Source organism: Rana temporaria, chromosome 3 (genome assembly GCF_905171775.1).
Source record: "Rana temporaria chromosome 3, aRanTem1.1, whole genome shotgun sequence".
In the NCBI taxonomy this organism is placed as follows: Eukaryota; Metazoa; Chordata; class Amphibia; order Anura; family Ranidae; genus Rana; species Rana temporaria.
This window is the reverse complement of record NC_053491.1, coordinates 41,280,023-41,304,665: the sequence shown is the minus strand read 5'-3', so window position 1 is coordinate 41,304,665 and position 24,643 is coordinate 41,280,023. Positions and strand designations below refer to the sequence as shown.

Here is a 24,643-nt window from a genome sequence, read left to right as displayed (position 1 = left end):
GTGTTGAAGAGTACGCTACATACAGAATGCAGGGTTCAGCTCTCTTTCGCAGGTTGTCTACATCTTTCTTATATTCTCCCCCTGGGTGCGAGGGCCACATAAAATGGCCTGGCGGGCCACATTGGGCCTGCGGGCCTTGTGCTTTAGAGGCTCCAGAAACAAAAAATAATAAATGTACATTTTTTTACCTGCCAAAAAAATGTGCATTTATTATTTTTTGTTAAAAGGTGAACTTAACCTTTAACCCCTTAAAGACTGCCCTTTAAGGGCTTAAGAACGCCAGGTGAAGGGGCGTATAGTCATGGGACCGTCGTGATTGGCTGTCACAGCGGCCACATGATCAGAAAGCTCCCGATCACAAGCAGTGAATGGGAGCTTTCAGTTAGCTGCGGGTAACTGTTCCAGTAGAGCACAGGGCGCACGCTCTCAGCACAGCACTATCGCCGCTATAGCACGCAAATATGCGACCGCTCAGGGGCAAAAGCCTGGCCATCGAGGGGCAGCATATTTGCGTACGCTCAGTGCCTAGGGGTTAAGGGAATCTCTTGGGGATCCCCAGGTCACCAGAACTAGTGTCCCCATTGGAAGATTTTTCCTCAATTACTTTTCTGGGGACAACCCAAAATTTGTGACTTTTTCTAATGCCTTGTACACACAATCGGTTTTCCTAGCAGTAAAATGTCTGCCGGGCAAACCGAGAACCTGCTTGGTAACTTTTCCCCCTACACACGACCGGGTATCCTGACAGGAAAACTGCCATGAGAGCTTTGATCGGGAAACCCGGCCGTGTGTATGCTCCACCGCAGTCTTTTCCCATAGGAAAACTGCCAGCTTAAAAACCGCCGGAATCCCGGTGGGAAAAAAGAGAGCTGGTTCTCTTTTTTTTTGTTCCCGGCAGTTTTCCTGTCGGCAAAACTGCGATGGAGCATACACATAGCCGGGATTCCCGGCCAAAAGCTCTCATGGCAGTTTTCCCGACATGTGTACGAGGAATTACTTTCAATGATAATGGTAAACAGGACAAATAGTGAAGGTAAATCGCCCTAACTGGGGCACAGACCACAATTAAAACTGACAGGGGTTCTAATCCCTCTGCACTCTGTCCAAAAAAAAAAAAAAGATTTTGCCTTAGTTATAGTATACATTGGGCCAAATTCTCAAAAACGCCGCCTAACTTAACTTTCAGCAGTTAAGTTACACAGGCGTTAAATTTCTACCTAAGTGCCCGATCCACAAAGCACTTACCTAGAAATTTCAGGCCGTGTAACTTAAGTGCCTCCGTCGCAAGGCGGTCCTCCTCTCCGGGGGGCGATTACAATTTAAATGAGGCGCGCTCCCGCGCCGGCCGTACTGCGCATGCGTGTGACGTAATTTTCCCGACGTGCAGCGCGCAAACGTAATTTACGCCGGGCTTTGTGGATTGCGACGGGACAATAAAGTTGCGACGGGTGAAAAAAAAAATACGCGCCAGGAAAAAAAATTCAAATTTAAAAAAAAATCGCGGCGATCGAAAAAAAGGTCTGGTTTTACATGGTGTACTAACTTTACACATTGTAAAACCAGCCCTAATTTAACGCGTGCAAATCGTAACTTATGCAGAAAACACAAAGCTTAAATGCTTTGTGGATCTGCTTAAGTACTCATTTGCATACGCTAGCCGGCATTTCGACTCGAAATGCCCCCAGCGGCGGATGCGGTACTGCATCCTAAGATCCGACAGTGTAAGTGTCTTACAGATGTCGGATCTTCTGACTATCTTTGGAAAAATCCTTCTGAGGATCGTTTCCAAAGATAGCCACAGGGATACGCAGGCTGAACAGCAGTTCCGCCTGCGTATCTCCTTTGAAGATTTGGCCCTTTATACTTTGGCACTTCATTTGGGAAGGAACATTTGTCTGGTACCGGAGCTCATAGTGTACATATTCTTCTTCCATTCTCCTAAATGTCTATACAGTATGCCAGATGTCAGATAGAAAAGATCACTTACAAATGACCTACAGATTACACTGACTTATGTAAAGTCTCAAGGTTTTTCACCTTAAAGTGGAGTTTCACCCAAAAATGTAATTTCTGCTTCCTCCGGTGTCAGATTTGGCACCTTTCAGGTGTAATCCAGGTCTTTGCTCCCACTTCCGGACATAGACCACCGCGGTGACCTACGCCACGTATGGCATCTACTCTGTCACACTCGCTGTCTACTGGGAGACACACAGGTCCCAGATGACAGCAGGGACCAGTGGGATCACGCAGAGCGACTCGTGCATGCGCAGTAGGGAACCAGGAAGTTTAAGCCGCAAGGCTTCACTTCCTGATTCCCTTACCGAAGATGGTGGCGCCTCCACCCGAGAGCCAAGGGACAGATCGGCTTTGGATGTCGACATTGCGGGCACCCAGGACAGGTAAGTGTCCATATATGAAAAGTCAGCAGCTGCAGTATTTGTAGCTGCTGACTTTTAATATAATTTTTTTCAGCGGAACCCCGTCTTAATGCATAGAAAATCTTCTGTGCTGCAGCTGCCCCCCAGAGCCCCCCTTTTTCTTACCTGATTGTTGCAGCGTCAAAGATGAGCACAGCAGCTCCAGCTGCTGTCTCATTACCTCATTGGATAGATTGATAGCAGCAGGAGCCATTGGTTCCCGCTGCTGTCAATCAAATCCGGTGACACGGGGGCGAGGCAGATTCCTATTCCGCAGCAGCAGGACTCAGGAGCACACCTGCACGGGGGCCCCCATGGAAAGTGGCTCTACATGGGGGTACTCGATGAAGTGGAGGAGCCAGGAGCGCCGCCGGGGACCCCAGAAAAGGAGGATTGGGGCCGCTCTTGCACAGAACAGGTTAAGTATGACATGTTTTTTATAAAAACAAACAAAAAAAAACCTTTACAACTCCTTTAATGCCCTAGTTGTGCTCTGGTATGTTGACATACAAACCTTGAGATAAATTTCATGTTGTCTGTGTGTGAAATCACAAATTTTACTGGAAAATCAGGCATTATAACCCAGATCTTTCTCACAAGCAACACTTCAGCAACCTTTAAATGTGTCCATTTATATTGTGTGCGTCTCGCTGTGTTACACTAACCATACATATCTGGCACCCCTGCCGAGAAGCGTGCGCCAAGCCAAGAGCTGCAGACTTTCCATTGTGTTAAATCCCAGATTCCGAACTGCGTCCAAGTCTTTTGCTTTGAGGCCACTCTGTAAATGTCCTGGATTTATTCAGCAGTAGCTTGAAGAGAGTCCCACAAAAGGAAAGTGTAACTGAAATCACATCTGGCGGACGCAGCAGAGGTCTGATTGCTAGTTTCTGCTCCCGTTAACTATTAATAGGCAGTGCAAGCCGTCAGTGTTTATTTCCTCAATATGCATACAAAAGACCAGGCTCCAGCTTTCTACATAACATATGTGTATTAACAAATATCTAAAATTATTCCCCATAGAGGATCTGAAGCGATATCAGGGATTTGAAAAAGACTGAAGTGTGGGCTAAGCAGTTGTTTATAGGCAGAGCAGATACTATATGGATGACTAAATCTGACCATTCCCAATATTTATTACCCAAGCTGAGTTTCTGGATCACGCAGAAAGCAGTAAAGCCTCGTACACACGCTTGGTTTACTCGGCAAGAACCAGCAAGAAAACTGCTGGCAGAGCTTTCTTGCCGAGTATACCGAGCGTGTGTACGAGGCTTTCAGGTTTCTCGACAAGAAAACTGCCAAGAATCTAGACGAGAAAAATGTTCTCTATTTTCTCGTCGTGAGTGTGTATGCTTACCTGGTCGCTGTGGAAACCCGCGCAAATGCTCAAAATGACTTTGACGCATGCGCAGTAGCTTCCTAGGCATAGGTAGGGTGCAGCAAGATGGCGGCGACGGCATCGAATGTGATGAGCGCATGCGTTCTTGTCTTTCAAGAGAACTGCAGTTCTTTTAAAGGGGAGAGTCTGTACACTCGGGCGGCAAGAGAGTCTTGCCAAGAATCTCGTCGGGGAAAAAACAAAGTTTTTTTCCTGACAAGATTCTTGCCCGTGTGTACAGGGCTTGAGGCTAAGGTCTCGTCACACAGGCATTTAAATCCAAATCAGCCTTTAGCCCTTGTTCACATTGATGCGATTTGGCATGCGATTTGACATGTCAAATTGCCGGCAATGGTAGCATCCAAATTGGTGCAAAGTGGCATTTGCGGCGCCGCACTGATTCCCAAAAGTGGTTTCTGTACTACTTTTGGCATTTGGGGGGAATGCGATTTCCATTGAACAAAGCCGTTGCGACAGAAACGCGTATACCTCTGCTGTATTTTTATCCTTATGGATATATAATAAATTTGTCGGTGCGCAGGCGCCGTATAGAGCCGCACCGACGTTCGGCTTCTTTCGGCAACTCGTGACGCGCAGTATGCGACGGTCGGAAGCCTGTCAATCAATTAGGAACGCCCAGTCCCGCAGAAGACATACCCGGAAGCGGCGGTGAAAATAAGGTATGTACGGAAAAAAAAGAAAAAAAAAACAGCCGATTGTCATTAGGCTGAATGTAATGTTAAAAATGTATTTTTTGGGTGAACCTCTGCTTTAATGAAACTCCTCCTGAGCTGTCGGGTGCAGGATGTGTAGTTGCTCAGCTTTTAAAGTTAAACTCCATACATGCTCTTTAAATCAGTCCGAATTTATTATATCTCCATAAGGATAAAAATACAGCAGAGGTATACGCGTTTCTGTCGCAACGGCTTTGTTCAATGGAAATCACACCCCCTAAATGCCAAAAGTAGTACAGAAACCACTTTTGGGAATCAGTGCGGCGCCGCAAATGCCACTTTGCACCAATTTGGATGCTACCATTGCCGGCAATTTGACATGTCAAATCGCATGCCAAATCACATCAATGTGAACAAGGGCTAAAGGCTGATTTGTCATTAGGACAACTCGGCTGAATGTAATGTTAAAAATGTATTTTTGGGTGAACCCCCGCTTTAATCCGGGGAGGTAGCACCTTTTGTTGTTTATGGGTGATTTCCATTGACATCTGTACAGAAACCTCTCACAGATGTCTCTGATATTCGTCCGCGAAGTCGGGACTGACATGCGGAATGAAATCTTGTGAGTTCAGCTGAACTCGCACAATTTCATTCCTGCAGTCAGTGTGAACCCAGGCTCAATGTGCATTAAAGCACCTATAGTGTGAAAGTGTATGTATTTTGTAATTTTCTATTAAAAGTATGTGCCTACAACATCTATTCTCTCGTCTAAGACATGGTTTCATGTTTTTTTCACAAATCCATAGTGTGAAAGTGGATGTAAACCTCAGACATCAAGAATGAAAAAAGCATATCCCTCTATAGTCTGTACTTGTCTCAGTCCAGAGCACTACATTTAAATTCTGTCTCCTGCCTTCTTCCTCTGCTATAGTCACTTCTGAGATGTTTTCCTGACACCAAGAGAAAAAAGGTGACAGGGGAGGGATCTCCAGCTGATTGACAGCCTCAGTTCTGCTCCTGTGTGCTGTGTGAAGGGGGTGTGTCCCTTCCCTTCAATCAGCTCAAAGAGCTAAAATTTCAAAGCACGTTGTAGCGCTAATGGATACTTTGGGTGCATTGCATGAGCTTTCAAGGTGCATCAAGCAATGCTGATCAAACGCACTATGAGGTTTTTACAATGCTAACATGGGAAACAATATTTTTTGGCACTTTACAACCATGCCTTAAAGGAACACTAAAGGTTCATGTTTTATTACTGTAGATTAATTGATTACTGTAAGCTAGAGAATTTAAATATCACTTACCTTGTTTTTTCTTTTGACCTCCAAAATACAGTAATCCAGGTTTGAAAATGCCATTTCCTGTCACTCCTCTTCTTGCTTTCCACCAGCATCTGAGCCGTTTTGCATGGTGGAAAGCAGAATGTGCTCACCCCCTCCCTATGACTACAGCCCTGCGTGAAGATGCTCTCTTATCTCTCACAGGCATGGAGGCTAAGCATAATGGGAACTGTAGTTCCCATTAGGCCGTGATGTAGCAAGAATGAATGTGCACCGCAAACCAGGAAGTCAGTGAGAATAATGATTCAGGAGTGACGGAGGTGAATAAAACAGCTCGATTTCAACAGGTATCAAACTAGTTATAATGCAAAACATTACTTTTTACTTTATCAGCTACAGTCAGACTTTAATTTAAGAGGAAAATATTTTTGTCTTTACAACCCCTTTAAGTATGCTGTAAATGCACCTATCAATAGAAATGATTGTAGACGGTGTCAATGCCTGCTGGAGTCTACAGGCATAAGTATTTTTGCTGTGTGGCAATGCAAGGCAATATTTACATATGCCATTCTTCTGAAAAGTGATCGGCGGTGGATCACTTTTCAAAGAACAGTTTGAGCCAAAATTCAGTTAAAAATAATCCACGGTTTTCTTGTCGGAATTTTCCGATCGTGTGTACGCGGCATAATTCGCTTGTATCCACACATAAGATAAGGATGGTCAGTTAATCTGACAGCAGGTGCAGCAGTGGAAGCAGATGATTGTAAATGGATAGAAAACTGGCTGAAAGACAGAATTCAGAGAGTCGTGGTTAATGATTCTTACTCTGAATGGTCTAAGGTTATCAGTGGTGTACCCCAAGGTTCAGTGCTGGGACCCTTACTTTTTAATATCTTTATAAATGATATTGGGTCTGAGATCAAAAGTAACATTTCTGTCTTTGCAGATGACACCAAGCTATGCAGTGGAATAACGTCCTTACAGGATGTCTCCAATTTACAAGCCGACCTCAATGCTCTGTCTAATTGGGCGACTAAGTGGCAGATGAGGTTTAATGTTGATAAATGTAAAGTTATGCACTTGGGGGGCTAAGAATATGCATGCATCATACATACTAGGGGAGTACAACTGGGGGGATCTGTAGTGGAGAAGGATCTGGGGGTTTTAGTTGATCATTAGCTCAATAATAACATGCAATGCCAAGCTGTGGTTTACAAAGCGAGCAAAGTCCTTTCTTGTATTAGGAGAGGTATGGACTCCAGAGACAGAGATATCATTTTGCCTCCTGTTCAAATCATTAGTAAGACCTCATCTGGAATATGCAGTTCAGTTTTGGGCTCCAGTTCTCAAAAAGGATATTGGGGAACTGGAGAAAGTGCAGAGAAGGGCAACCAAACTGATAAGAGGCATGAAGGAGCTCAGCTATGAGGAAAGATTAGAGGAACTGAATTTATTCTCTTGAGAAGAGGAGAATAAGGGGGGATATGATCAACATGTACAAATATATAAGGAGTCCATATAGTGAACTTGGTGTTGAGTTATTCACTTTACGGTCATCACAAAAGACAAAGGAGCACTCTTTACGTCTAGAGGAAAAAAGATTTCATCTCCAAATACGGAAAGGTTTCTTCACAGTAAGAGCTGTGAAAATGTGGAACAGACTCCCTCCAGGTGGTTCTGGCCAGCTCAGTAGATTGCTTTAAGAAAGGTCTGGATACTTTCCTAAATGTACATAATATAACTGGGTAGTGACATTTATAGGTAAAGTTGATCCGGGGAAAATCCGATTGCATCTCTGGGGATCAGGAAGGATTTTTTTTCCCTGCTGTAGAAAATTGGATCATGCTTTGCTGTTTTTTTTTTGCCTTCCTCTGGATTAACTGTGGGTATAGAATTGGGTATATGGGATTGTACGATATTTTTTTTTTTTTTTTTTATGGTTGAACTGGATGGACTTGTGTCTTTTTTCACCCTGACTAACTATGTAACTATGATCCATAGCAATGAATGGAAAAGTAATAATGACAGTCTAAGTGTTCTCCGTTACGATCGTTTTATTAAAAATATTCCACAAATAGTAAAACTATAGTTGGCAGTACATAAAAGTTAAATTAGCGATATATGGGCCCGAAACAACTGGCAACTAAAAAGCAACAATATAAACACAGCAGCGTGTAAGAGATGGCTGCAGGTGACATCTGCTCTATACGTTCGTGTACAGGGGGGAGGAGCTATCGAGTGGACGTCACCCTCTTACACACTGCTGTGTTTATATTGTTGCTTTTTAGTTGCCAGTTGTTTCGGCCCATATATCTCTAATTTAGCTTTTATGTACGGCCAAATATAGTTTTACTATTTGTGGAATATTTTTAATAAAACGATCGTAATGGAGAACACTTAGATCGTCCTTATTACTTTTCCATTCATTGCCTTGGATCATCTGGTTCCACTGTTACATTCCACTGCTGCACCTGCTGCCGGATTGACTGGCCATCCTTATCCTATGTGTGGATACAAGCGTATTAGACCTTCTGTTTACTTAGAGGTCCACCATATCTAGTAAAAACATACGTTTTTTTGTGGAGAAACAGTCACTTTGGACATTTAGGGCCAGATCCTCAAAAGAGATACGCAGGCGGATCTGCTGTTCCGCCTGCGTATCCCTGTTTCTATCTTTGGAACTGATCCACAGAATCAGTTTCCAAGAGATAGACAGAAGATCCGGCAGGTGTAATAGTTTTACACTGCCGGATCTTAAGATGCAGTACCGCGACCGCCGCTGGGGGCATTCATCGTCGAAATTACGCGTCGGGTATGCTAATGAGGAGTTACGTCGATCCTCAAAGCTTTTTCGCGTTCGCTACGTCGCCGCTACGTTAGTTTCCCGTCGCTTAGTTACACTTTTGTAAAGCAGCCCTACTTTTACACAGCAGGCGTACTGCTGTGTAAAGTATAGCCGTCCTTCCCGCTTCGAATTTTTAAATTTTACGTCGATTACGTAAGCCGTACGGGAATACGGAAATACGCTACGCGCCGATCAAAAAATGACGTCACGTCGCGCAAAGCACGTCGGGAAATTTGCGTCACAAGCATGCGCAGTACGTCCGGCGCGGGAGCGTGCCTAATTTAAATGGGACTCGCCCCATTAGATTAGGAAAGCCTTGCGCCGGACGGATTTGAGTTACACCGCCGCAAATTTCCAGGTAAGTGTGTTGTGGATCGATACCTAACTTAGGAAATTTGCGGCAGTGTAACTTAAATCTGTTAAGTTACGTTGCGCTGCGGGGCTGTGGATCTGGCCCTTAGTGCCTTCTGAATCGTTTTATGTCACAAGGTGTCTTCGCCCTGCACTGTTGAAAACCCATTCATCTTTCTATTCAACCCACTGATTGAATGAAACAAAATGACTTATGTATGGGCTGCCTTAGCAATGGCTAACTACAAAGTTAAATTTAGATCAAGTACAAAGAGGAATCATGTGAGAGAAATGTGAAGTCCAGTAATTCATCAGCCAATCAAATTGAAGTATATATGGTCTGATCAGTGAAAAATTGATTCTGGATGGTAGCTGTATTAAATATATATATTTATATATTTGTGGTTGTGATGAAATCATAGAACAGCTTGCTATTACTGGCAGGAGAGGAATACCCTGTTTAAAAAGTGTATCCTTTGGGCTGCAACTCAAGGCACAAAAGCTTTTGTTATAATATAATCCTCAATAGTCACAAATCTACTCTGTGTGCACCAGATACCTTTGCAGACCCACTTATTACCTTGTAAAACCGATGACATCATCACTGTGCTGTACATAGCCTGTTCAGAGAGCAGGGCTGTGGGAGGGGAAAAGCAGGTCCACTCACTACAGGTTTCCTGCAGAAAACCACCAGAGGGGGAGGAGACAGGACCAATCACCCTGCAGAAAGAGAGACAGCAGCAGTGAGCGGTCTTTATTACAGGAAGTTCCTGCACAGAGGCAAAGTTTCATGCTGCATTACTTTAAAGATCTGAAGAAACACACAAAGCACACAAATATTAAAACGGGGATGCACTTCACTCTTGATTTAGACAATACTTGCTTATCTCTGACTTTTTTGAGCTTTCAGTCTGTTCTCACCTCTCTTACTAAATGGAAGCACTAGTCATATGTCCAACATTTTGAGATGGGAATGAGGGACACCTACTAGCAAACGTATGTAGGCATAGGACATGCCCCCCCTGCCACACCCCCTTAAAGGAGAAGTGACCAAAAGAAAAGGTTAATTAAATTCACAAGGGCTTTTTTTACTAGTATTCCTTTGTATTTGCTTTTTAAATTCACGAATGCGCTATTTAGAATTTGGATTAAAGGTTTAGCACTGGGGATTTTTTTTTGCATTTTATATACAGCTATATAGATCAGACCAAAATGAGGGACAAATGAGGAAGAAAGAGGGACAGAGGGACATCGCTCCAAGTCAGGACAGTTCCTTGAAATCAGGGGCAGTTGGGAGCTAATATATATCTTCAGCTGACTGTTTAATTCATCAGAATAAGGCAACCTGCAGTGCATTGTAGATGTTAATTTATAGATGTCTGGATAAAGAATTTTCCATTGCTGAACTGTAGTATTTACTGCGTAAAACATTTGGTTACAATAATCTGACTCAAGAATAACTAATCTGTCATCAATGGAAACTGACATTCTCCTGGCTTATGTAAGAGCTCCTGGGCTCGCTCACTTCAGCACGCCATTCAGAAAGAGCTGTTCCCTCTTAACCTCTTGCTGACCGCGTAATGCATATATGTGGCACCAAGAAAAGTGGGCTTTCATGCACAGCTACTGCAGCATACTGACTGAGCTGTCATCGACAGCTCTCATTCACAGCTTCTACCGGAAGCCAGAGAAACAGGCTCTAGATCATGTGATTGCTGTGAGAGCCAATCACAGCAGTCACAGGATAGGAATGCTGTGCCACCTCCTGTGCATGAAAGACCACCTAAAGGGCTTCTGGGAGGTGGCATTCAGGGGTTAAAGTGCAATCAGAACTTTTTTATCAGTGTAGTTCTCTGCATTTTTTGATGCATTAGTGACCTGTGTTAACACTTTCCATGTCTACATACATTCAGCAATCCCATGATTGAAATCTTTGCAAAGCTATCTTGCCCTCATCACGTGTATGCTCCTTAGCACATCGTACTTGTGTTGAGTCCAGGTCACCACATTTCACTAGACCAGACCTCCATATTTCACTAGACCAGACCACCATATTTTACTGAACCAGCCCACGATATTTTACTAGAGCAGGCCACCGTATTTCACTAGACCAGACCTCCAAATTTCATTAGATCAGGCCACCATATCTTACTAGTTCAGACCACTATATTTCACTAGAACAAGGCACCATATTTCACTAGACCAGACCGGCATATTTTACTAGTCCAGGTCTCTGTATTTCACTAGTCCAGGCCCTGTATCATGTCCGCAGTCTCTAATCATCTCTTGTATCATGTCCCCAGTGTCCGACCATCTCTTGTATCATGTCCGCAGTCTGTAATCATCTTTTGTATCACGTCTACAGTCTCTGACCATTTCTTTTTACCATGTGTGCAATATCTGACCAACTCCTATACCATGCCCACAGTCTTTGGTCATCTCTTGTATCATGTCTGCAGTCCTTAACCATCTCTTGTATCATGTCTGCAATCTCTGACCATCTCCTATACCATGTCCACAGCCTGTGACCATCTCTTGTATTATGTCTGCAGTCTCCAATCATCTCTTGTATCATGTCAGCCTCTGACCATTTCTTTTATTATGTTTGCAGTCTCTGAACATCTCATGTACCATTTCCCCATTCTCTAACAACTTGTATAGCATGTCCACAGTCTCTTGCAGCATGTCCACAGGCTCTGACCATCTCTTGTATTTTGTCTTCAGTCTCTAATGATCTCATGTATCATGTCAGTCTCTGACAATTTATTGTATTATGTTTGTAGTCCCTGACAATTTATTGTGTTATGTCTGCAGTCCCTGACCATATCTTGTATCATGCATGCAGTCTCTTATCATCTCTTGTATCATGCCTGCAGTCTCTTATCATCTATTGTATCATGTCTGCAGTCTGACCATTTCTTGTATCATGTCTGCAGTCTCTGCCCATCTCTTGTACTATGTCTGCAGTCTTTGACCCTCTTCTGTATCATGTCTGCAGTCTCTAATCATCTCTTGTATCATGTTATCATGGTAGTTTCTGACAATTTCTTGTATCATGTCTGCAGTCTCTGACCATCGCTTGTATCATGTCTGCAGTCTCTGACCATCTCCTGTACCATGTCTACAGTCTCTGACTATGTCCGCAGTCTCTAATCTTCTCTTGTATCATATCAGTCTCTGACAATTTCTTGTATCATACCTGCAGTCTCTGACCATCTCTTGTATCATGTCTGCGGTCGCTAACTATCTCTCGTATCATGTGTGCGGTCTCTGACCAACTCTTGTATCATGTCCACCGCCTCTAATCATCTCTTGTATCATGTCCGCAATCTGACCATTTCTTTCACCATGTGCAGTCTCTAACTGTCTCCTGTACCGTGTCCGCAGTCTTTGATCATCTCTTGTATTATGTCTGCAGTCTACAAGCATCTCTTGTATGATGTCTGCAGTCTCTTATCTCTTGTTCCGTGCCTGCAGTCTCTGACCATCTCCTGTATCATGCCTTCCATCTCTGATCATCTCCTGTAGCATGCCTGCCGTCTCTAACCATCTGTATTTTGTCCACAGTCTCTAAACGTTTCTTGTATCATGTCTGCGGTCTATAATCATCTCTTGTATCCTGTCTGCAATCTCTGACCATCTCTTGTATGATCACTTTTATCATACCTGCAGTCTCTGACCATCTCTTGTATCATGTCTGTAGTCTCCAACCATCTCTTGTATCATGTCTGAAGTCTCCAACCATCTATTGTATCATGTCTGCTGTCTCCAACCATCTCTTGTATCATGTCTGCAGTCTCCAACCATCTCTTGTATCATGTCTGCAGTCTCCAACCATCTCTTGTATCATGTCTGAAGTCTCCAACCATCTCCTGTATCATGTCTGCAGTCTTCAACCATCTCTTGTATCATGTCTGAAGTCTCCAACCATCTCTTGTATCATGTCTGCAGTCTCTGTACTTTGACTGAATGTGCTCCATATGTTTTGTGACAATGTGTGCACTCTGTATGTGCTTTAATTCTGTTTCTGATCTAACTGTGCGTGGTCCCAGAGTGTAATGCTAATTATGTGCAGGGGCTTTGAGTAGTGAAAAAAAAGAGCAATGACTCTTCTACAAAGACAGCTTGGGAGAGCAACATTTAGGAGGAAAGGTTGGATGGAGATGAAGGGTAAGTAGTAATGTGTGCAACAGGAATACAGGCTGTTAGAGAATCTGACATTTGCTTTGACTATGAAAAACAAAAAAAAAGGTGTAACACTGTTGTCGCAGGATACTTGTATATCTTTTATGCCCCACAGGAATCACAGGTGTGTGTGCAAACAGTGGCTGCTGCTCAGGCTCTCCAAAGCTACGACAGCCTGTTAGGATCCGTGGCTTACCACCGCTGTTCACATTTATCAGCTTATCCAGCGGTTACCTGCAGTTAGGGACAGATGATCAGCACTGGACGCAGACTGTCTTCAGGACCAATTACCGGTATATGTCCTTGACTGCTGAATGCAGGCATACATGTAGACAGCCACGGCTCTTCTCAGCCTGTCATTTCATTGTACAGTCTGAGTTGCCGTAGCTGTTCTCACACACATACCCTTAATGGTCTAGGGTTGTTAGTGGTGTACGCCAAGGTTCAGTGTTGGGACCCTTACTTTTTATTATATTTATAATTGATATAGGGTCTGGGATTAAAAGTACACATGACACCAAGCTTTGCAGTGGAATAACATCCTTACAGGATGTCTCAAACTTACAAGTCAACCTAAATGCAATGTTTCATTGGGCAACTATATGGATAATGAGGTTTGATGTTGATGAATGTAAAGTTATGCACTTGGGGGCTAAGAATATGCATGCATCATACATACTAGGGGGAGTAAAACTGGGGGAATCAATGGTCGAGAAGGATCTGAGGGTTCTGGTAGGTCATAAGCTTAATAATAGCATGCAATGGCAAGTGCGGTTTCCAAAGCAAGCAAAGTCCTTTCTTGTATTTAGAGAGGTATGGACTCCAGAGAGAAAGATATAGTTTTCCCCCTGTAAAAATCACTAAGAGGAATGGAGGAGCTCAGCTATGAGGAAAGATTAGAGGAACTAAATTTATTCTCTTGAGAAGAGGAGATTAAGGGTGGTGTCACGTACCTTACAGCGGAGCCAAGAGAGTGAGAGCTGCCTCTTGCACGATCCCGGTACAAGCACCCCCTGGAGGTGGAGACAGGGAATGCAGGGGCGCAAGAGGGTGCAGGTGCTTGCAGGTGCTGGTGGAGTCTTGGAAGTACTGGAACTTCTTAGTAGAGCAGATGCAGCAACCGAACACCAGATCCGTTCAGGGAGAATCAGGTAGGATTAAATGGTACAGGCAGAAGTCGGCAACAGGCAGAGGTACAAAATCAGGGAGCAAGATCGTAGTCACAGTCCAAGCCGGGGTCAGTATGACCAGCAAAGGCAAGTAGGCAGACAAGTGGAGATCCAAGAGAGTAGTCAAGCAAGCCGGGTATTTCAGGAGCAAGGTCAATCCGATAACAGGCAGCAGGAACGCATGTACTAGCTGAAGACAATCCAGCACTGACATTATGCTGATCCCTAGCTTAAATAGGGCACCGTGCGCAGGGATTCGTGGAGGTGCGTGAATGAGCTTGTGCGGGTGCGCTACTGCGCATGTCCGCTCTGAGTCCCATTCGTCTCAGTCTAGGAGCTTGCGCATTAGCGCTAGCGGACCGGGAATTTGCGGCTGATGCCTGGGAATGGGTGCTTGCTGCACGAGTTCTCTAACAGGGGGATATGATTAACATGTACAAATACATATGGGGTCCACATATGCCTCGTTTCCACTGAGCGGATCGGTTCGGTACGGTTCGGTTCGGTACGCTTTTTTGGGTGTTTCCATTATGAAAGCATGCCATAAAAGCGAACCGTACCGGACCATTCTGGGTCCTGCTTCAGATGTGGGGCCATAGAGAATGGAACGGTTCCATTAGGGCGGACCTACAAATACATCTCACTGATTGGTGGACGTGCTAGGCTTTTTTTCTAAACCTTGCATGGTCCCGGATGGTCCGATTTGCAGTGGAAATGCTCAGCAGAATAGACCGGACCATTCTAACCCGTTCCATTCTAAGCGACCCGAACCGATCCGCTCAGTGGAAACGAGGCAATAGTGAACTTGGCTAGAGGAGGAAAACTTTTCTCACTGGAAATCTGTACAAATGTTTAAATTTATAATTATACCATTCTATGTATACTGTGCGAATTACTAGGGTGTTTGACATATTTGCCTACAATCAATTTTTTTTAAGAATTTTTTTTTTATATACTTTGGTTTTTTCATTTCCCCTTAAAATACCGCTTTCCCGGGGGGGGGGGGGGGTACTTATGCCCTTTCAGGGTTTATTCCTAGTGAACTTGTGTTGAGTTATTCACGTTTAGGTCACAGAGGACAAGGGGGCACTCTTTACATTTGGATGAAAAGAGATTTAACCTACAAATACAGAAAGGCTTCTTCACATTAAGAGCTGTGGAAATGTGGAATAGACTCCCTCATAAGCTGGCTCTGATTGTGTTAAAAAATGCCTGCATTATTTCCTAAATGCACAAAATATAACTGGATATTAACATTTATAGGTAACGTTCATCCAGGGAATAATGTATGTTTTTAGGATATAAGGTTTTAGTATCTGCAGTTTAAAAACTCTGATGAAAATAATTATATATTACAAATGATAATGACATCTAAGACCTATAGTTGATTACTGCTTATACATCACAGGAATTTTGGGAAATTTGTAAGCGCAATCAATTTTGTATTTAGACCTGACCGCATTATGACTCTTTAGACATCAATGATGTCTGTAGTAATACTACATTGCCGGATATTGTTTCCATTCAGGATGGTCAATTTTCTTGCCATTCTTGCAGACAAAATAGGCATTGGTTCACTTGCTCTTGTGCCGTCACCACGTTACTCAGAACCTTGTGAAATGAGCTTGGAAAATGCTTAAACCGACTGCAGAGAAAAAAAAAAGCCGCATTTTTTCCAAATTCATAACAGGAAGTTTGGATGGCTCCAAGCAGTGCAGAATTGCATGTGATAAAAATACCTCTAATGAGACACAAATGTGCTCCATCGCCTCTGATTTGCTACCAGTAAACAACATTCTTCAATTGTGTGTCTGCTGAACAGGGGGAACCAGGGACAGCAACTTCTCAAATATCCACAGCCGAGGCTTCATTAACCCCCTTTTACCATGACGCGTTCACTGGCAGCACAACACCATCTACATATAAGGTTAACGGATGCAATTCTCGTGCAAGAAAACAGTTTGATGTATCGTTTTACTTGCTTGTCACTATGAGCAAATTTGATGCTATAAATATGTCCCAGTTAACGTGGGTGTATTTGATTGTGTATTACATGAACATGCAAATGTGTACATTCCATATATATAGTTATACAGCTGTGTAATAGTACTTTGTGAAATCTCTTGTTTTTGAAACATTTGTTTACTTTTGCTAAATGTGATGTATTTTCCCCCTTATTTTCTGTACATGCTGCTGGTGTATGTACTTATGTTGTATACCTTTCTGATCTCTTACAGGAATGACAATACCTGAAGAGGATTCTGAAGTGGGCCAGGGGAGTAAATACTGCCTGGTTGCAATTGGCAGGCTACAGGTTAGAATTTTGTGCTCACGGTTCTGATTTATGAGGCTTTCCAGCGCTGCATCAAGTGCAGAGTTTTTCCCATTTAACCACTTGCGGGCACGATCCGGCAAATCGCTGTAGGTGTACGTCGGCACCTTTAAGGGTAATAGCAGGCGTGCCCACTGCACGGCAGGGCCCTGATGCGCTTGGCCGGCGGCTGCAATGTTCGCCGGCCACCCATCATCGCTGGCACGAGAGCCAGAACGGGGATCTGTGTATGTAAATACACACATGTCACTGATTTTGACACAGCACCCCGATTAGATGAAACTGCTTTTCAGTCAACAATTGTTTTGCATGCATCTTTCGATTTTTCAATTGAGGGATGTCAGACTAGGGGCAACTGACAGGGCCTGAGTGAATTTCAGCCAGTTACTGAAGAATTGGTTCAGTGTATGGCCAACTTTACAATACCTGACAAGGATTCTACAGTATTATTTCCCAGTATACTAAAAAAAGCTTGCCTGGAGTTGGACTGTCGGCAATCCCTACATGAGTGTTCCAGAATAATGTGTTACTGATACCATGCTGCCATGTTCAAGAGACTATTTAGACATCTTTAGAGCTGCAGGCTGCTTCTTTGGGGGGTGGGTCCATCCAGTTTGGAGATTTTAGCCAATCCTGTAATGTTTTGTACTTTTTCAAAGATACTGCACAGTTTAGCTAAATCAAAGGCCTAGAATGCAAGTCAACATGTATTCATGAGTTTAGTCAAAGACAGATCTTTAAGTGGTTAACCTCCCTGGCGGTATTCCCGAGCGTGACTCGGGGTTAACATTCAGTGCCAGAAGCGGTAACCCCGAGTCACGCTCGGGGTGCATTTTTTTTTTCCCCCAAAAATTCCTGGCGATCCGGCGGGGGTTTCCCACTGGATCGCCGGTCAGACTAGTCCCGCTGGGGGGGATGCAGAGTGAGCGCAGCGGTGGCTAAACATCCCGGCGATCCAGCGGGGTTTCCCGCTGGATCGCCGGTCAGATGAGTCAGGGGAAATGCAGAGTGAGCGCAGCGGTGGTGTGGTGACATCCCGGCGATCCAGCGGGGTTTCCCGCTGTGATCGCCGGTGAGAGCCCCGGCAGAATGTATTGCAGAGTGAGCGCAGCGGTGTTCTTACCTAATCCCGGTGAGAGCCCCGCTGATGTCTTCTCTGATGTCTCCTCTCTCTTCCGTCTCTGTGAACCGCAGCGCCTCACAGTGGCGGAAGTGGGCGGGAGATTCAAAAAAGTTACAATGTTACAATGTAAAAAAGTAAAACACACACATAAAGTTACATGATACAGTGTAATCTGACAGGATTTCACTGTATCACCTCAGATTTCACCTCAGATTATTCTACACTGCCCTGGCTGCCCTTTTTGCTGTTTTATCTAACCAAAAAAAATAAAATGGCATCAAAGCGTCACTTTAGCACCTCCAAAGCGGCTTTGGATCAGATAAGTGACAGCGACAGCGACACAGAGTTCCTCGCAGAATTGAGCGACAGCGATAGCGATTCGTGGCAAGATTCGTCATACGACTCCGACTCTGACCAGAGAAGTAGCGACAGCGACGAATCTCCACTTGAGCTCAGTGAGGTGCGCACTTGGTGCCCTATTGATTGCGGTATGGATGCAGTACCACCGCCAAGATTCCCGTTTACAGGATCGCCTGGGATGAAGGTAGAAGTTGATCACAATGATCCTTTGGCGTACCTAAAATTATTTCTGACAGATGACGTCATTGAAAAGATTGTCACGGAGACAAACCGCTACAAAGAGCAGCAATCCACTACTCTGCACAGCAAGTTTTCCAGATCCAGAAAATGGGAACCTGTGAGTAAGGAGGACATATGGAAATTTCTGGGGCTAATACTTCTCCAAGGGGTGGTGGGTAAACCCCTGCAGAGATGGTACTGGACTAAAAATAAATTGCTGGCAACCCCATTTTTTGGCACCATCATGTCCGAGTACCGATTTTCCCTCATAATGAAGAATCTACACTTCACCAACAATGAGGACTTTGACGAAGCCACACATCCAGCGCCCAAACTGAAGAAAATCTGGGAAGTATTCCAAATGATTATAACAAATTTCCAGCAGGCCTATGTCCCAGACCGTGACATCAGCATTGATGAAAGTCTGATGGCTTACAAAGGACGCCTCAGCTGGATTCAATACATCGCATCCAAGAGAGCGCGGTTTGGAATAAAATCCTATATGCTCTGCGAGTCTACAACTGGCTATATATGGAATTCCATCATATACACCGGCAAAGGAACACAATTCAACCCCAGGTACAGCGACTATGGGATGGCAACGTCATCAGTCCTTTCATTGCTTGAACCATTGCTCAATCAGGGGTATTGTGTAACAACCGACAACTTTTACACGTCGCCTGAGCTGTACGAGTTTCTACTAAAAAACAAGACTGACGCATATGGAACCGCTAGAGCCAACCGACGTGACCTGCCATGTATGTTTTCCAAGAAAAAACTGAAAACAGGAGAAATGGTGGCCTGGCAGAAAGGAAAGATGATGGCAATGCGTTGGCGTGACAAAAAAGACGTGTGCCTAATGAGTACAGTACATACCACCTCCACTGCCATGGTCCACACAAGAGGTGGGAAAGATGTCAAAAAGCCACAACTTGTGATCGATTACAACAACACCATGGGAGGAGTCGATAGAGCCGATCAGGCGATGACCTTCTATCCAGCTATGCGGAAGCAACAAAAAAAATACTATAAAAAAATATTCAGGCATCTCCTGGAACAATGTATGTGGAATGCCTATATACTGCACAAGGGAAGGAGTGACAAGCCTCTTGTTCACTCCGACTTCATCTGGAAGGTGGTGGAGCAAATTCTTTTGAACTACCAAACGCCATCAGTGGCCGTGAACAGATCTGGACGTCGCGCTGTTGACATTGTAAACCCAGAGAGGCTGACTGGTCGTCACTTTACGGATTACATCCCGCCAAGCGCAAAAAAGGCAGCACCTACAAGAATGTGTGTAGTTTGCTGCTCAAAGCGAGATGGGAATGGAAAAAAAGTCCGAAAGGAAACAAGGTTCTATTGCTCTGATTGTGACGTTGGTCTATGTGCAGTCCCATGTTTCAAAATTTACCACACCCAGGATGTTTACTGAATTTTCTTCTGTTTGACAAATTGCATTATTTATTACTGAATTTTCTTCTGTTTGACAAATTGCATTATTTATTACATTACTGAATAAAATGATATTATTTATTAGATTATAACTCATGATTTTATTTTTTCGAACGTTATTACATCTGAGAGGTCTACTAGAGTCTTCTTTGGTCAGGTTTAAGTAAGTAATTACTAAGAATTGCAGGCCTACAATAAATAACACCAAATTTCCATACAAAAAAATGGTACCGCTTTTGGAACAAAATTCCAGACAGAATCATACCGCTAGGGAGGTTAAAGCCCAAATAAACCTTCAATTAAAATTTGGTTAATGCATTCAAAGTGCATTCAAACAAAAAGCGTTCAATGTCTTACAATTTGTTTCTCTTATAAAACAGCTACAGAGTAGAAAAGCCAAACAGTACCATTCCTGTGTGAAAGCAGTGGTCCTTCTTCAGAAGTCCAACAAGTCCTTAACTGAGACAGAACTGTAAGGCAGCCCACACATGCTTCATTTCTTTCATTCAACCAGCGGGTTGAATGAAAAAGAAAAAATGACCGATTGCCCCATCCACACAGTAGATGTGCATGAGGGAATCACTCCCACTGAGCCTTTGTATTCTGACAGCCGGGAGACTTGTGTTCATTCAGAAAAGGTAGAGGCCAGTAAATATGACCATTTAATAGGTCCCCCACTCTCCATCCTGAAATGAAACCCCCTGTGTGCCCACAGCAGCTGGTGGGAGGAAGAGGAGGAGAAGCTGGCAGTGCTACTAGGAAAGGGGCACCTGGGGGTGCGCAGACAGCAGGGGAAAGGAGTTTGTGCACACAGACGGTGTACTCAGTGTGTTGAAGGGGCAATTACTGGAACCGATCCTGTGGCTTTCTTTGCAGCAGCTGAAAGCCAATTTTAGGGAGAGGAGGAGAAGCCAGCTTTCAGCTACAGTTGGGTTACTACAGGATCAGTTACAGTATTTGCTCCCCCACTGCACAGATCACCCTCCCTGTCCACAAATTCCTCCCCCTGCTTGTCGGCTGCCTGGGCCCCCCTCTTGATTTTGGGGCCTGGGCTCCGTAAAGAAGTTCCAGTGGTGAACCCCTATCAGCAGCCCTGACTGTAAACATTGAACCCTTATTTCCAAATATTTCAAACAAGATGGCCAGTGTTATTATTGCAAACATAAATCCAACTGCCCATTTTTACATGACATTCATACAAAAGTTTTCAGATTACAATTGTATATATTAGAAAAGCAGGCATTGTGATTGCAGTATTACATTTTGAAGCACGAATATTATAGGTGCCATTTGTTATAATTATATTAGAGATGACACAGACAACAGTCCAGACACAATTGCCACCAATATTTTACTAAATTCAGTGCTACTTTCAGTTTTACCTTTTTGTTCTTTTTATTACTCTCTGAAATGAATTAATGTCATCATTATGACTAGACAAGAAATAACGAATATAATTCTAAAACACAAATTGCCCAAAGTAGTTAAATTCTGAGTGTGGTTACATTGTTAATCCTGATTATTTATACTAAAATAGATTTGGCACTTGTTTGCTTGCAGAAGAATCTTGCAGAAGAATCCTTTTAAAAACACAAATCTGCAGTAGTCATCTTGAAATGACTTTGTGAGTCTTTCCATGGTTCATAATTTATATAATTTATTAGTTATTTAATCCCTGTAGCGTGCCCCGGCATCTTCATTTATCTATATTGATTTTATTAGCAACATAAATTACCAATGCGTTTTTCTTGGTGTTTGTTGCCCAGTGCTAGTCATCTTTGGCATGGGGCTCCCGGTACTGGCAACAAATAAACAAACAGCTTCCTGAAAATGTAAAAATAGTATACCCCCACTATATCAAAAACTAAAAATGCTTTGCAATCACTCCATTTGAACTATAAAACCCTGATTATGGCAATGCCCATCTTTTCTATGTCACTAATGGAAGTATTTGGCACAATAACTTAATTTATACAGCATATACTGTCAATGCTGAAAGCTGGTCCTAAAACAATGCTACCCATTGCATACCTCTTAAGCCAGCCATACATGAACAGAAATTAGACCAGTTCAGCAGGGACAGACTAAACGTCAATCCACTTCTGTACAACCGCCTTGTTGGATTTTTTTCGCTCAATCAGTTTTGCCAGCCATTGCCGCAGTGCTTATCAGCCTGCTAATGTGACCCCAGTTCTGAGGGAGAGAGGCACAAGTGGGTCAAACAAGGATGCTGTTGAGGCAACAGATATCCTCCTTATCAGCTGATGACATCATTGGTAATTAGGATGCCGGTGTCTGGAAAGTCTAAGGCCCCGTACACACGACCGGATCTATCCGCTGGGATTGATCCGCGGATCAGTTCCAGCAGATAGATCCGGTCGCGTGTACGTCCGAGCGGACATTTCCCAGCGGATAAAAATTCAGCCGACGGATTCCCAGCGGATAAAAATTTCTTAGCATGCTAAGAAATCTATCCGCTGGAATCCAGTCCGCCGGACTTATCCGGTCGTCTGTACAGACTCACCGGATAAGTCCGTCCGAGGATTTATCGTTTCCAGCGGATATCCTCTCGTCTGTACGAGGCCTTAATGGTGCCTATTGAAAACCTGTGGCTTTGTGTAGCTAAAAGGCAGGCTTGATCCACCTGCTGGCTTGTATACATTTTTTGATACATGTTTAGGAATTTGTGCCAAGGAACCCCTGAATAAACCTCAAGGCACCTGGTTGAAAAAGGCTGGTTTAGTCCACTAGCCAATAAACAAACCCTGCCACCAAAGTTCCAGGTAAAAGCCCAAAGTAATTAAATATTTTAAATTCTTCCATCCAAATTATAAGACCCACACCAAAGAAGTTGGACTCCAGCCAACTTGTACTGCAATGACAGCATACTGCTCACTCCCACCCAAAGCCATGGCTGGAGTTGAACTTCTTCATTGTTCAGACCATTATTTGGATGGTGCCCTACATTGGAACAATGGTATACTCTGGGGCCTTGGCAGCCGACGGATTGCAGAGAATTAGGGGACATACGGGTTGGTCTGTGAGTGGTAAAAGGGGTTGGGTTCATCTAACAAATTATACATTTTTACTTACAATGTTTATCTTTACATAAATTATTTTTTACTCATTTGCAATGCTCATTTGCAATTTGCCTCTTAAAATTTAGTCTGTTTAGCTATCTGTAAAGGGGGACGTTCTTATGACTACAAGTATAAGGAACATACTTCCCACTGACCATCACACAAAGGTATCATGAGCTGTAGATTTAGTCATTTTTACCAGGGGTTCCCTGATACCGGAAAGTGACAAGGTTTCGTCTGTGTTAAAAAAGGTTGAGAAAGGCTGCTACAGAGTGTAAGTTAGGTAACAACTCTGAGGCTGCTGACATCACATCCAAGGAGCAGTCTAAGGGCTTTTGGATGTCTACATAATAAAGGCTTTTTTACAGGTAAATAATATGCTTAAAATATGTCAAATGCACAATAGAAGATTGCTGAAATTAATGAAATTAGTAACCGTGTCTATAAAATCCTGGCTTCAGACCTCCGTTATTCTTTTAGTATTTTCATCCACCCTGAATATTAAAGTTTGTTATAGTTTCACTCCAAAGCCATAACATCTGCCCCTTTATTTCTTATAGCCAAACAATCCAACAATAATCCAAGTACAAGTGTACCATATTATTACACAGCCCAATATAAATAAAGGGATGAAGTATATTGCTGTCTTTTACAGGTCACCAGTTCCCCAGGGAGCCTAGATATGAATGGAATGTCTCTTCCTACCGAGTTCTTATCACGACACAGCACAGAAGGGATCATCACGTTTGTGGACCCTCGCTGCATCAGTGTGATTGGGTATCAACCACAGGTTGGTGGTCTGTGAAATGTCTGATGCTGAAAAAGCACATTTGTTTTGTTACGGCTTGCCTTGGATTTGGCCTTTGTTTACTGCTTTTAGTTCGTTTAATTACTGTTTGATGATCCATGCCTTTGATCATTCCTTGTTTGTTTTTATGACCTTGACTTGGTTTTTATAGCATGTAATAGGTCTATATTGCTTTCATACTTTTATGAATGTTAAGACTGCAGACATTCATACATTGTTCTTGAAGTCGTTTTGTTTTTTTCCAGGATCTCCTGGGAAAGGACATCATTGAATTCTGCCACCCTGAAGACCAGAGTCATCTCCGAGAGAGCTTTCAGCAGGTAACTAGCAATTACAGAGGAGAGGAAGTACAATGTGCTCCATATGTTATCACCTACAACCATGTGTGTAAAGCTTGTGTTAAAATTAACCTCTTTTGGCATCATCAAATGACTGACAGTTTGGAATATCTATCAGTCACCATATATCAAACTAACTGCACTTGTCACATTGTAATCCCAAAAAGTTTTTATTAGTATTGAAGTGGGTAAAAAATAACAACATCAGTGTACCTATGCTGTACATACTCAGTGAAATTTTATAATAAGACAAGGGGGTTGATTCACTGGAGGGTGCAAAATCTAGTGCAGCTCTGCATAGAAACCAACCAGCTTTCATATTTTTTTGTCAAAGCTTAATTATACAAGTTGAAGTTAGACGCTGATTGGCTACCATGCACAGCTGTACAAGGTTTTGCACTCTCTGGTTTTAGGGCCCTTTCACACCTAATGCAGTTGGATGCATAGTTCACATAATTGCAATGCAGTCATATAAGTAGAGCATGCTGCATCTTTCTGTACCACAAACGCCCTGCAATACATCGCAGTTCTCATAGAAGCCCAGAGAAAGAAAGATGAAGTAAGTGATCTCATGGGACAAATGCAGACAGAAAAACGCACATCAACTGAATGTGCATGCACATTAACTGCAT

General features: G+C 43.3%; 1 protein-coding gene across 3 annotated transcripts in view; it reads left to right on the top strand.

The window, feature by feature from the left end:
• Window positions 1-24,643, top strand: part of ARNT2 (aryl hydrocarbon receptor nuclear translocator 2) — a 191,989-nt gene that overhangs the window by 140,691 nt on the left and 26,655 nt on the right. For all 3 annotated transcript variants that reach the window (XM_040342429.1, XM_040342428.1, XM_040342430.1), the window contains 3 exons: window positions 16,537-16,613; window positions 23,521-23,655; window positions 23,919-23,993. In XM_040342429.1, the coding sequence (XP_040198363.1) occupies window positions 16,537-16,613; window positions 23,521-23,655; window positions 23,919-23,993 (287 nt within the window). The remainder of the gene's footprint in view (window positions 1-16,536; window positions 16,614-23,520; window positions 23,656-23,918; window positions 23,994-24,643) is intronic.